The 13,715-nt window shown below is 35.7% G+C and overlaps 1 protein-coding gene across 1 annotated transcript in view; it reads right to left on the reverse strand.

The window, feature by feature from the left end:
- Positions 1-494: 494 nt before the first annotated feature.
- Positions 495-13,715, reverse strand: part of LOC140141985 (ras-related protein Rab-27A-like) — a 147,902-nt gene continuing 134,681 nt past the window's right edge. The window contains exons 4-5 of the mRNA XM_072163883.1: positions 8,269-8,496; positions 495-869 (exon numbers count right to left, since the gene is read on the reverse strand). Of these exons, the coding sequence (XP_072019984.1) occupies positions 662-869; positions 8,269-8,496 (436 nt within the window). The 3' untranslated portion in view covers positions 495-661. The remainder of the gene's footprint in view (positions 870-8,268; positions 8,497-13,715) is intronic.

The raw sequence follows: 13,715 nt of genomic DNA on the forward strand, positions 1-13,715 counted from the left end.
TGTAATGTGATCACTTTCATTACATCACAAAGTTGACATATGAGTCAAACTGCTCTAATGAGACCATGTTGATAAGTTTAAAGGTCAAAGTTCAAGATATTCTAGTAAAGGCGTCACTTGCACCTTCCTTCCACCAGCTTATCCCTATAGGCAACAATTCTTTAAATCAGAGATTAAGTGAGTTTGTCACAATCAAAGAATCAGTTCTTGCAACAATTCAACTTGTGAATATCAGAACTGATTCTCATAAATCATGACAAATTTCAACCCTCCAGTAAAATATGCCTTTGAACTTCCAAAAACCATCTTCATTTTACTGTGGATAATCATCTTTAACCCCCTGAGCACTACCTGCCGATCTAACATTGTCCCTGATTGGTCAACTACATGATATATCTTCACTTTAATCACTAATTCACCCCATTTTTTTTTGCGTGGTGAAATTATTCTAACAATGTTGCTGATTGGTCCAGTCGATAATGAAAACTTCTTTTTGGCCAATCAGCAGGTAGTTTTCATGGGGTTAACATAATATACCACCATCCTGTCCAACTCAATACACTGGTGAATGCTCTGCTATGAACTGCACCATTATGGGACTACATACAAAGTTCAATCCCTTTTGGACTAGTAAATACATGCAGAAAGCGCCCTCCTTGGGCTAGCACATACAGCTGCTGCGTTCCCCAGCTTCGTCCACCTCCATGGGCATACCCTTACCATTGCCGTGACCGTGTGCATCGACTACGCCCGGAAATTGGCTCTTGTCTATACTTCTCTCCATTCTTAACATGACATTATCTAGCAGGCACTCAATGGCTTTACTGATGTTACTCCCATTCTTGGCACTTGTTTCAAAGTATGGTAATCTGTAAGCATCAATAGAAATAAAACAAAGAGAATGGTAATATAAACCTTTATGAATCAAATCAAATCAAATCAGGAGAAAATAGTGATTATTTGTCTTAATATCATTTTTCCTAAACTGTTGAGCCTTTTGTGCGCACTTCTGGTAACCAACCTGTTTGGGTTAAATAAAAAATATACAATTTTTCCCATCAAATTAAGAACTTTTATTATTGTTTTCTAGGTGGTATGGATTGGTGTTTAATATGATAGTGACCCTCTGAAGAAGTGCAATGAATCACATTTAGGCTGTGACCCATAGTTTACCCACGGTCAAATACAACTTGAAAATCCAATGGAAACTTCTTTCAAACAGATGAAAACTAAACCAATTTGGGACACCCTGTATCTCTGTCATTTTGAAATTGTTCCTGTAGTAACTCAATCTTTTCTATCATGCTTCATCAAATTTTCATATTATTTCCAATTTATCAACCATGTGACACAGATAAAACTGTAAGTTACACTTTCATCAACCACTTGGAACCATTTTAAATCAAGCATATAATAAGTATTTTTTAACATGAAATCCACAAGGACTAGATCAAAACTACTGACAAATGTTGTCGTAATTTAGTTCCATTCTATTTTGGCCTGGTGGAAACATTATTCCATCTTTAATTCATTCACATTCACTTATTCTGAACATTCAATACATATATCCACATAGAAACTTCATTTTAAACTTCAGTTTTAAAACTCTGCACTTCAATTTCAATTACATGAAGTAGATTTGCATGCACCCCTTGGAACTAAGTACCCAGTTATAAATGCAAGCCTTCAAGATTTGAGAGTGATTGAAGTGTTGTGCAATGAAATTCATCACTGAATATTGAAGACAAGCAATGATGTCTACCCGTACTGCACATGTGAAATTGAACCACTTCCAGATTGAGGTGGAATGATCTAGATCTGAATTTGCCATGGGTTTAGCTACAATGTAAATTTAATAAAAAATAAATAAATAAGAAAAGGTCCAAAATATGGAGGAGAAATGAGACAATTTGGGGAAAATTCATATAAACATGTAAAAATTCAGATTTAAGTCGCATGAGCTCTGATTTTGAAACAAAAGTCTTTCAATTTTAAATTGAAAAGGCTCCTTAAATTAAATTTTCTAGATTCTATCTCTCTTCTATTTTGGGACAATACAATGTGAATTTTACTTCAGAAGTCAACTTGGTGAGCATGTCAAATGTTCAGTGTGCCAGAAGATTGATCGCAACCAAATTGCAGTACTTTGGTCACATCTCAAGAATAAATAGTGACAATTTGGAGACGATAATAGTTCAGGGTCACGCTTTGCAGAATCCCTTGAGAACTTTAGCATTTTGATAATTGTATATGCATTATTATGAGGGTCATTCAAAATGTTTGCACAGATGAATCCTATAAGGGTCATTCAAAAAAGTTCTTGAGGCTCATTCAAACTCATCGTGTAGTGTCTTCAAACTTAAACAAAATGATTTTTGCCGAAGCAAGTAAGTTTTTCCAAATCCAGTGCTATGTAGTTGGGATGAAAAGCTGATCGTCATCATGAAAAATCTGACCTTACATGTTCAAGATATATGCATGAAGTTTCCAAATACAACAAAAATTACACAAAAATCATTTATATTTACTGACAGCAATTGTAGTGTTTTGTTTAGTAAAACCACGTGGAAATGTGTCTTGCATGTCTGCCAAAGGAGTTTAACTGTTTGACTTTGAGGGCTGTTAAAGGTCAAAAATGTCAATTTTTAGTAATTTGCCATAGAATTTGTATTATATAGCAAATTAAAAAAATCAAAAACATTTGAAAATATTAGAAGGATATTCCTCGTATTTTGAATGCACTTTGGTATGTCTGGTGTGCTCTTGGGTTCCAAAAAACGCCACTGTGAAAAGGTACCAATGAAATTGAGATACTTTAAATTCAAAGTTTTAGATGATCAAAGGTATTTTCAAAACAATGAATTGGTCTACTGACACTTTCATTGCTAAGCATTTAAGACACTATATCCATTTCTGATGCATTGAATTCTGCTTTTATTTCCACCTTTCCTGAAATCAGTGGTAAATTGTCAATTATATCACAAGGTAGATAAAAGTGCACAACTGTAGAAACCAAAATAATATATGGAGACAGGAGATAATGATCTGATGGTTGGGACAGAAGTTTCATTTATCTTCCCACCCTACAAGATTCTTCCTATGGCTACACCTCAAAGTTTAGTATATCGCACTATATGTACTTACATGCACAGTTAACCATTGCAACTATATGCACGATTCTGGATCTTGTAGGATATTGTAAGCATTTATATATCATGAGTTTGTTTTTTCAGCACCTTTGAGATAAACATTAACTTTGACCAAATTGACATGATGAGCCTTTATTTACAAACATAAAATCAAAATCTATTATTGGGTAATATAAAATTAAATTCTATGAAAGATGCCAAGGAAATTTTAAATTTCTTTGAACTTTTTTGTACCGTTATTTTAATGCTTTGATTGAAAGCAAGCTTTGCTAAAGACAAGCAGCTTCGTTTGTTGACAAGCAATTGTAAATCTAGACAATCATCCTAACAAGTGCTCCTTACCTAGGCTTCCTAAACATACATTTGTTTGCTTCTGTGTCTGAAGGAATCCAGAGTTTACACACAGAGCTGTCGACTTGTAAATACAAATCTACAAAAGCAGACATTGCAACCATGACATTTGTACAGACATTTCACAGACTATCACAGCTGTTATCTTTGCACATCCAGCATAACCTTTTAAAAACTCTCCAAATGTGAAAGAGTGAATTTCCACTCTTTCAAGGAGTTGAACGAAGGACAGTCCGTTTTTGAGTGGAAAACACTCTAAAATGATCGAGAAAGTGCATTTTCTTTAGGCAATATTCACTCTTTTGAGATACAGACTACTTTTTTCAATCCTTTTAGAGTGAAATTTTTCCACTCAAAAAGGGGTTGTCCTTCATTTCACTCTCTCACTCTTTTTTCTCCACTCTTTCCACTCGGTGTACATTTAGAGAGAACATCCACACCTATACGGGTAACTACTGGCAAACCTGGACAGCAATATACCACTTGAAAGTTTTCACCTGGGGGAGGTTCTCGACAAATTGTGTATGGGGATGTGCCAGACAGACTTTCAGATTCTTACTTTCTCTATACCTACTTTTTGTTGTTTTTACAAGCCACCAGTATACCAATATTTCATACAAAGCACACAAATTTGGTGCTTTTTAAGGCACATTGCAATGGTATCCACTGAATTACTGAAATCAATGGAATAGGTACCCAAAATCGGGACCCAAAACTGTGGCACATTCCTGTACACCTTCAACTATGGAGAACTTCCCACACCTAGGTTTTCACTACCTTACCACTCACACAAAAGTGAGGATATCATCAGAATGATGCACAATGTCACACACACATACGGCCTCCATACACTCAAACAAACTACTGCCAACAGTGGCTCAATCCTATTTTAACTCACTTAAGAATCATTAGGGGATGCAGCTCTGTACATACACAGTATCATAAGCAACCTACATAATTCAGTAAGCTTTGATAAAAGTTATTGTACCAACAAGCCAAGTTAATTCCTTGCTCAAAAGAGTTTCAAGCTGGCTCAAATTTGCCAAATGCACAAACTTATATGACGAAAAGGACTCCAGGCTTGACACTTATATGCTACACCCACATTTTGCTGAACACTTCATCCAAACTAAATCCAAAAATCCATGGTATGGACAGTTATAGCAAGCAAAAAGGGAAAGCAAAACTGATTTCAGATTTTCTTTGATCACATCACCAACTTGTTTTCCAATCTACTGACATCATTGTATCATGTAGCCATAGACATCAGCCATTATCTGTCATCAGCGATTATCCGTCATCAGCTGTTAATATTTTCATTGATTGTATGATACATTACACACTTACCTTACCATTATAATGGTAATAAAATAGTGTATGGGTGATAAGAGATGATCCACAAAATCTCTCAAGAAATTGGACTATACTGCTTCAACCTAGAAGTACACACCAAATCTGTGGCATCGGGGGTCAATGCTTTGCGTCACATGTGCTGCATGTTAAAAAATGTGACGCATCAATAGCGTGGTGCACTCGGCAAGTACAAATCGCAGTTGGCACGCCAAAGAAGCGTTTACACACGCATTGTACTGAAATAATTATTCTCATATCTCCAGTTTCCAAGGTCTATTTACTTTATACTTCTGAGTTGACGGACTGTATAGTGAGCGTGGAACTTACTCTCCAGGAGATAAATGAATCAGCCATTTGGGGTGGGTGTTCTCGCCACTTGAATTCAGTTCTTCCCCTCTGTTTTACAGAAAAGGCTAATAAAAACATGCAGAAAGCACCCTTTGTAATGTATCACTTACAGTATTGGCAAAAGAAGAGTCAATTGAAATTAGTATTCAAATAAACAATTATATTTCTTTCTCCAATCACACCAAAGAAAGCATGGGATATACACAAATGACAATGAAGTAGTCCAGCAGACAACCAAAATGATATGCAAATTTCACAAATCAAATGTTTCTTCTTTTTCCTATGTAAGTGCAGACTTCAAAGATAAGTGCAAGTGTGCTGTGCTCTCTGCATCCAAAAGTTAGCGGTCAGCAAAGTTCCGTGCAAAATAGCTTAGGAGGATGTGATGATGATCATCCCTTACTTCTTTGCATTTTGTTCAAAGACAGTCATGAGAGATACATCTTTATACTGGTCATACATCTTAAACCCACACAGGGAATCATTGTTTCCCAAGAAAATAGCAGACCAGACCATGAGTAGGTTTATTTCCCCTTGAAGGCAAATATGGCCCAACATTCCCCAAGGCATCCAATAATATGCATCATTTGGACTACAACTGGTATCTACTTTTATCAAATTGCTGGTTGGTAATACTCTCCTTTCCACATCTCTTTTTTCAATGTGTGGCTTTAAGTGAAATCTAATAGGTATGCACAAAAGAAAGTGGCATGGTCGACTGGAAGACAGAAAAGAAGGCGTGGGTTGCAAAATCGGGTTTTAAGCCTGCAGGCCACAGACAAATATGGTCATGTTTTGTGTTATATAGAGCAAGTATGGTTCTCATGCCTGGTCCATGTATTTATGATGTGCAAAAAAAATAATATAAGCCCATGGGTATTCTTCTTCCCTCTTGGCATTATTACTTGAGGATTCAGCAAATGAAAGTTGAGAAGGAAAGGCTGTGTCCATTAGACTATTCCAGCTGAAATCCATACACCCCATTTTGAAGACATGACCTTAATCTCACACACAGGGAATGTGAATTTCAATTGGGGTTATGTGCATTTGAATGGGTGAATCCATTTGAAATATACATACCCTGTGATAAGGTCCCATTGTGGGAGTATGGCTTTCAACTGGAATAGCCCATTTGCAGTTTAGTTCTCTTGCCATTTTGTACACAGTTATTTGTTGTGATTTCTGGGGTTAGCATATTTCCTGTCGTAGTACATATTAGTAACCATTGGTTACTGGTTCAAGCCTGGGCTCATACAACTGTTCCGAATTTTGATATGCCATAGGCTTTGTGTATGTTGTGATCATTTCAATCAGTGGTTCGTAACAAAGAAAACTGCAATTTGTTGAAAATCTCAAAAACATTCAAGGAGCAGACACTGACAAATGGGTTATTCCATTTGAAATCCGCACTCCCCCTGTGGAAGATTTAGCCCAAGTCTACCACAGTGGGAGTATGAGTTTCAAATAGAATTGACAATTGGGTAATTACTTCCATTTGAAACACTTCAGCTGTGGAAGATAAAGGTAAAGCCATACAGGGGGAGTATGGGTTTCAAAATGATTAACCCTGACCAATTACATTTGAAAAACATACTCTCCCGTGGAAGATATTTCCAAAATCTTCCACAGGGGTAGTGTGGATTTCAACTGGAATAGCCTTATCCTGATTTGCATCCTTTCTTTGCTTTTTCAGTACCATGTGACTTCAGTACTTGGTAGCGCAAGTTGTTAAGTTGCCTGAACATTATTGAATGAAGTAACATTCAGCTGATTTACAATGTTGTTGTTGTCATTACTATATTCACACATTTATACACATTCACACGTCTCATCCAAAGATCGAAGCACTTCACAAGACATACACTACACTCGACGCATGGCTCGAATAATATGTACTTTACACTTCACATACATATGAACAAGTTTTAAAATAAAATTGCAGGCATGATAGTATCTACGCCATCATCTTTGCCTTGGGCATAAACAAGTGACCATGTTATCATTCCTATTTATAAAACCCCTTAGCAATTCCAAGAACATAGTGAAATATGTTACAACACATTTATGTTATTCCGATTCATTCCCGAAATAGACTCAAGCTTGAGTCCGAGATAAAAACAACTCAGCACTTCAACTGTCAGTTCTAGCACGCACACATCAGTAACATGCATACATATGACTTCAAACTCACAAAAAATAAACCTTTTTCGAAATTAAAGTAACAAACCTACTCCAGAATCTTCTTCTCACTTGCGTATACAGTATAAAAGGGTTGACCCACTTTTCCAACTAAACCTACTGAGCATTACACATATTTCAACGATTTCACACCTAAACAGTCCTTAGCATTTAGCAAATACACAAAACAAATCTAGCACAAGATAGTCAAGTGGATACGTTTTTATCATGTTAACGGTTCCTGTACTTTCCTTCTATTTATACTTTATTCCACTGTGTATGCATTGATGCCATGTTAATAAACTTACATAGTATGTGTCACTATTTTAAAGGTGGTGAACCCTTCTATACAAAAAAATGTCATTTTCTTTCAAAATTGTACAAAACTAAGTTGCTATGCTTTCAAATATTATGAACATGAACTGAAAAAATTGATTCCAGATGAGTAAATCAGATTCTTCTTGAACTGAGCTAATCAAACATTTATCCATTGCTTAAAGGGAAATTAAGGAATTGGATCGCAACATTTGCACAGTATTTTTTGTGGGACATGAGAGCACATCAAACATACCAAATTGTATTCTGAATACGAGGAATGTCCTGATGATATCAAACAATTTTGATATTTTGAAATTCACGGTATACTACAAATAAATTTTATGGCAATTTATCAAAATTTGATACTTTTTATATTTTTCATATTTAACATGACCTTAATCTTCCACACAGGGAGTGTGAATTTCAACTGGTGTTACCTGAATGGGTGATACCATTTGAAATCTACACCCCCTGTGTGGGAGATTAAAGTCATGTCTATCATACAGGGTGTATGGATTTCAACTGGACTAGCCCAATTTGTAACATTATGTACCTAAAGGCTAATACCTACCCATATTTTTCCGCCATTTCCTTAGCTCTTTCATCCGATACTACTCTTTGGTCTTCTAAATCGCATTTGTTTCCGCACAATACAATGTCGGGATTCTCGCAGTAGGCGTGCATCTGTAGTTGTGTCATCCAATTACGGATGTTGAGAAACGACTGCTCGCTGGTAAGATCAAATAGTAGAAGAAAGCCCATAGCGTCACGGAAGAAGGCTGTTGTCAAACTACGAAATCTGAAAAGGAAATGAGATTGCAAAAAGAGAATAGAGAGAAAATTGAGACATGTATGATAAGAATTTGACAACATGCAAGAAAATGAAATTAGCTTGAAAATATAAAGAACATTAATTTGTAATCATGAAATGGGTAAAGGAACCAAGTGCAAAATATTTATAAGTTTAGAGCATTTAGAGGCTCTTGTATATTGCACTTAATTTTTTTTACTATTATACAAGCCAATAAATTCACTATGTACATGATAACTTGAAACCAAGAAAAGAAATATTTGTGACTGTTCACAACAAATTGGCGGAGATCTCCAGTTTTATTCAGAGTTCACCGATCGAGTGAGGGCTGACGCATCTCATGCATGTTTATCATATATGAATCAGTGACGTATAAACTGTGTGTATATCACTTTTTGTCTTGCATCTTATTAATAACGATCAGCAAGATAATAATACACGCATGGACGATAATAATAGGCGCTGAAATGACATAGCAATTTTCTTTGTTTATACTTGGCTGAAAATGAAAAGGGAACATATAATAATGTGAAAACTAATATTTTGTGGAAAACAAATAAGAATCTATTCTTTATGGAAATCACATGTTATTAACTTTTAATGACTTTTTTTAACTGAGTTGAGTGGACCCTGCTGTTCTACAAAAGTCAATTCTTGCTGATTACAAAATGTGTTGAACAAATTTATTATTGAAAGATAAAACTTGACAAAGTATGAAGTCTATGCATTCTAAAACATCTGAAAATATCATATCCTATCATCTTACAATATTATAATTGGTGCTGACTGTGCATCCACTACTCTAGATATTGGACCTGTTTATCTGCTTATGATATGATCATATACCTCTAAGGATGAAACCAGTATGCATAGACAAGAGTGTGGTGTTTTAATAATGAACATTCTTATAATATAAAATTGGTGGTTTTTTTTCAAAACCTGATTTTTGGCATATTTGTTTGCACATGTTCCAACTTATTAAACTTACCTAAATGGAATTGGCCAAATTTGTTGTGTTTGTTAGGTTAACAGAGCAATTTTATAAATGGCGATTTTAAATATTGCCATTACTTGGCAACTTAGCATCAACCACGACACAGTATGGAAATGATACTCTAAGAATGTAAAAGTCAATATTGCCATTTTCATGGTTTATTATTCTGAATTTAAGGTGTTCAAAAAGCCAACAAATGGAAAATTTGAATTTTTAGAGTTGTGTAGATCCACTTTCAACAAAAAAAATCTGCACAATGACCCTTATCATTAAAAAAAAGTCCACTTTTTGGAAGTGCCACACCTCCCCCAACAATAATTCCTGTGTACTGGCCTGAGCACAGCTTTAGGTACTACTTGACACATTTTTTTCAAATTGTGCATGGCACTCCCATATTCAAATGAATTTGGCATCCATCCAGCGCATCACATTGGCAAGCCCTGAACTAGTACAACACCAGTCAGTGTGTGTATTATACATTTCTAAACGTTAAACCATATGTTATAGTTTAAACTCCATAAAACATACAAAGACTGAGTGACCAGTAAACTACCTGTATGTTGTGGCAATAAAATACATTCACAGGACATGTGTGATGTGTCATGTCAAAAGGAGACACTTTTGGGCAGGTTATCAATTTTGATGTTTTTACATAGGCCTATATATATTATAAATATAGAGATAATTTGCTCCACAACATGCACCGTTTTCCCCAATGAAATCATACATTCCTAAGCAAAGATATTGAGTTCGTAAGATATGGTATTATAAAGTTGGAAATTGAGATATCGGCCTTTAAAAATATTATTGACAATGTTGAGAGTAGGAATTACCTCGAAAAATGTCTCAAAAAATACAAGATGCCAGTTATATTCCAGTCTGAAACTATCAGACATCGACAATATCTTAAACATTAATAACATCACAAATTCGCAACAAACCCAAATTGTGAAAAGAATCACCCCCTGGCAGATTTTTGGCTATTTCTCCATTTACGATCCCTGCCCAAAAGCGTCTGCTTTTGATATGACATGTCACATTCATAGAAAATACAAGGGTTTTTTTTTAATTTTGATTTAGACCCTATACTATATATAAAAGTGTGTAAAGATCATTTGTGTAAAAAATATATGCACATGTAACAAAGATCAATTTCCACTAATATTCCTGCACAAAACAATGTCATAATATTTAATGTACTTATAAGTTATAATACATTTTGAGCTATTTATAGAAAAAAAGGTTAACAGTTCCAACTGGATTTTCAGAACATAGACTGTCATAAGGTAGCACTAATTTATAATAAATTTTGATTTATTTATAGAAATACAGGTTAACATGGACTTTCATAAGGTAGCACTAGCTGACTCACTTGTTTGTTGAGTTATCATCATTTTCAGGAATTAGATTTCAATTTTCATCCTATCTTATGTAAACATTTGTGCCTTTCTGTCTGAGAATCTGTGAATTGGTCAAACTGCTGGTTCAGACTTTGGCATTTAAAGGAATATTAATATTCCAAATACAGGTAAGTTTGTGCTGAGGGGTAAAAAATAAGGTAAATATTGATTTTGGTGCACAACACTCTTTTGAAAGCTTAATAATACTCACAAGACTTGTATATAAATAATAACAACAAATGCTTCCCTAGAATAGACATATGCTTTTCTAGCTGGATGGAGGATATAGATGGATAGATGGAGATTTAGATGCTTGGATAGATAGATGGACAAATGAACAAATAGATACTTGACAATTAATAATGAGCTATGATCACACACTGTGACATTTGACATTGTCTCTAAAGGGAAAGCTCCCATATTCAGTGGCATGTCCAGGGGGGGGCATTGGGTGCTGAAGCCCCCGCATTTTGTTAAAATCACGTGAAATCAGCTGTTTTTTGGTGAATTTAGCCATTAAGCCCCAATGTTTTGATCAAATTGTTGAAACTTAACATGAACTTTCAAATACATTCTACATACAAAATATATCCATAGACACACATATTTATTAGTTACTTCATGAACTAATATTCATGTCAACAAGTCTGATGTAGGTTGAACCATTCACTATCACCTTAAAGATGAAAACACCTGCTGAATTCAAGGTGTGTTGATAACACAGGCTATAGGCTAATTCTTAGGCAGTGATGCCATTTAGTCACCCAACCGGGCTACATGGAGATTGCCTGCTTTGTTTCAGAAAATATTATTGCTTTAAATTGGGTGGGCTGCTTTTGCAATTAGGTGCCATCACATTTATGTGATGTTAAGCCAACTTTTGAAGCATTGAGCCCATGAAGTGCATAAAATACATACAAATATGTTGTATGAGCACCACCGCTGATCACCAACAAAACACAGGATAGATTTTCAATCAAGTTTCCTCACACCCAATTGGGGGGGGGGGGTGATTTTATTGCCAGATTCAGACAAATCACCAACACATACTCAATATTGGGTGCTTTACTGGATGCCTGGATAATTAGGTCTCTTGAAATGCAATACAGTTTCCCATGGTCTGTCTGTCAGGCTGATCAGCCACACCTTGGTAGTGAGATGTTTAGGCAACACTGACAGATTGGAGTACAGTGCATTGATGCCTTGCTTTATGCGCTACATAAATTCTTGTTTATTTATTTATTTATTTATTTATTTATTCATATTTACCATGTTCAGTGAAGGAAATAGTACATGTTTTATTATAAATGATTCACTATTTTAGTCTACATGTATTTGACTACTCCAGATATACATGTGGAATTTCTGAAGTTTGTTATTATACTGACAATATTTGCAAATAGTCTTTTTGTAAGGATGATGATTTGGACAGATAGTAGTCTTTAGCAGACAATGTATAGAGCTATCGTCAGTAGATAGCTATCAAATTATGCAGAGGGCAATGAGCAGTAGATAGATGCAACAGTGTTATCAGCAGTAGATAGCAGATGAAGTAGTGTGTTATCAGCAGTAGATAGCAGATGAAGTAGTGTGCTATCAGCAGTAGATAGCAGATGAAGTAGTGTGCTATCAGCAGTAGATAGCAGATGAAGTAGTGTGTTATCAGCAGTAGATAGCAGATGAAGTAGTGTGCTATCAGCAGTAGATAGCAGATGAAGTAGTGTGCTATCAGCAGTAGAAAGCAGATGAAGTAGTGCGCTATCAGCAGTAGATAGCAGATGAAGTAGTGTGCTATCAGCAGTAGATAGCAGATGAAGTAGTGCACTATCAGCAGTAGAAAGCACATGAAGAACAGTGCTATCAGCAGTAGATAGCAGATGAAGTATTGTGTTATCAGCAGTAGATAGCAGACAAAGTTTTGTGTTATCAGCAGTAGAAAACAGATGAAGTAGAGTGCTATCAGCTGTAGATAGCAGATGAAGTAGAATGCTGTCAGCAGTAGAAAGCAGATGAAGTATTGTGTTATGAGCAGTAGAAAGCAGATAAAGTGCTATCAGCAGTAGAAAGCAGATGAAGTAGAGTGTTATCAGCAGTAGATAGCAGATGAAGTAGGGTGTTACATTTTCCCAAGGCGGGTGTTTATTCAAGGTCAATTTTAGAACGATAATTCCCGTTAAAATCATTAGGTAAACTTAAAACTCACACTAAAATGATGAACTATGAACTAGAAACACTGACTTCTGGTTCACTTCCGGGTTCCAATCCAGATTTTCGCCAATTATTGACGCTATTATCGACCATGTGGGCAACTTGGTAAGCTTAATACACAAGATAGCATGGAAATATCGGCATTTTTGAAACATCTTGGTTGAAAAAAAGTGGTGGGGCGTTTATTTGAGGGGGCGACTATTTGACGAAATACGGTAGGTTTCTCCTTAGAGGACTACTTTAGAACCTTTTTAGAACCTTTATTTCTTAGAGTGTATCAGCAGTAGGAAGCAGCTGAAGTAGAGTGCTATCAGCAGTAGATAGCAAGTGAAGTAGAGTGCTATCAGCCGTAGATAGTTGATGAAGTAGTTTGCTATCAGCAGTAGAAAGCAGATGAAGTTGAGCGCTATCAGTAGTAGATAGCACATGAAGCAGAATGCTATCAGCAGTGAATAGCAGATGAAGTATTGTGTTATCAGCAGTAGAAAGCAGATGAAGCAGAATACTATCAGCAGTAGATATCAGAGGAAGTATTGTGTTATCAGCAGTAGATAGCAGATGAAGTAGTTTGCTATCAGCAGTAGAAAGCAGACAAAGTAGAGTGT

This window comes from Amphiura filiformis, chromosome 20, assembly GCF_039555335.1.
Source record: "Amphiura filiformis chromosome 20, Afil_fr2py, whole genome shotgun sequence".
Classification (NCBI taxonomy): domain Eukaryota; kingdom Metazoa; phylum Echinodermata; class Ophiuroidea; order Amphilepidida; family Amphiuridae; genus Amphiura; species Amphiura filiformis.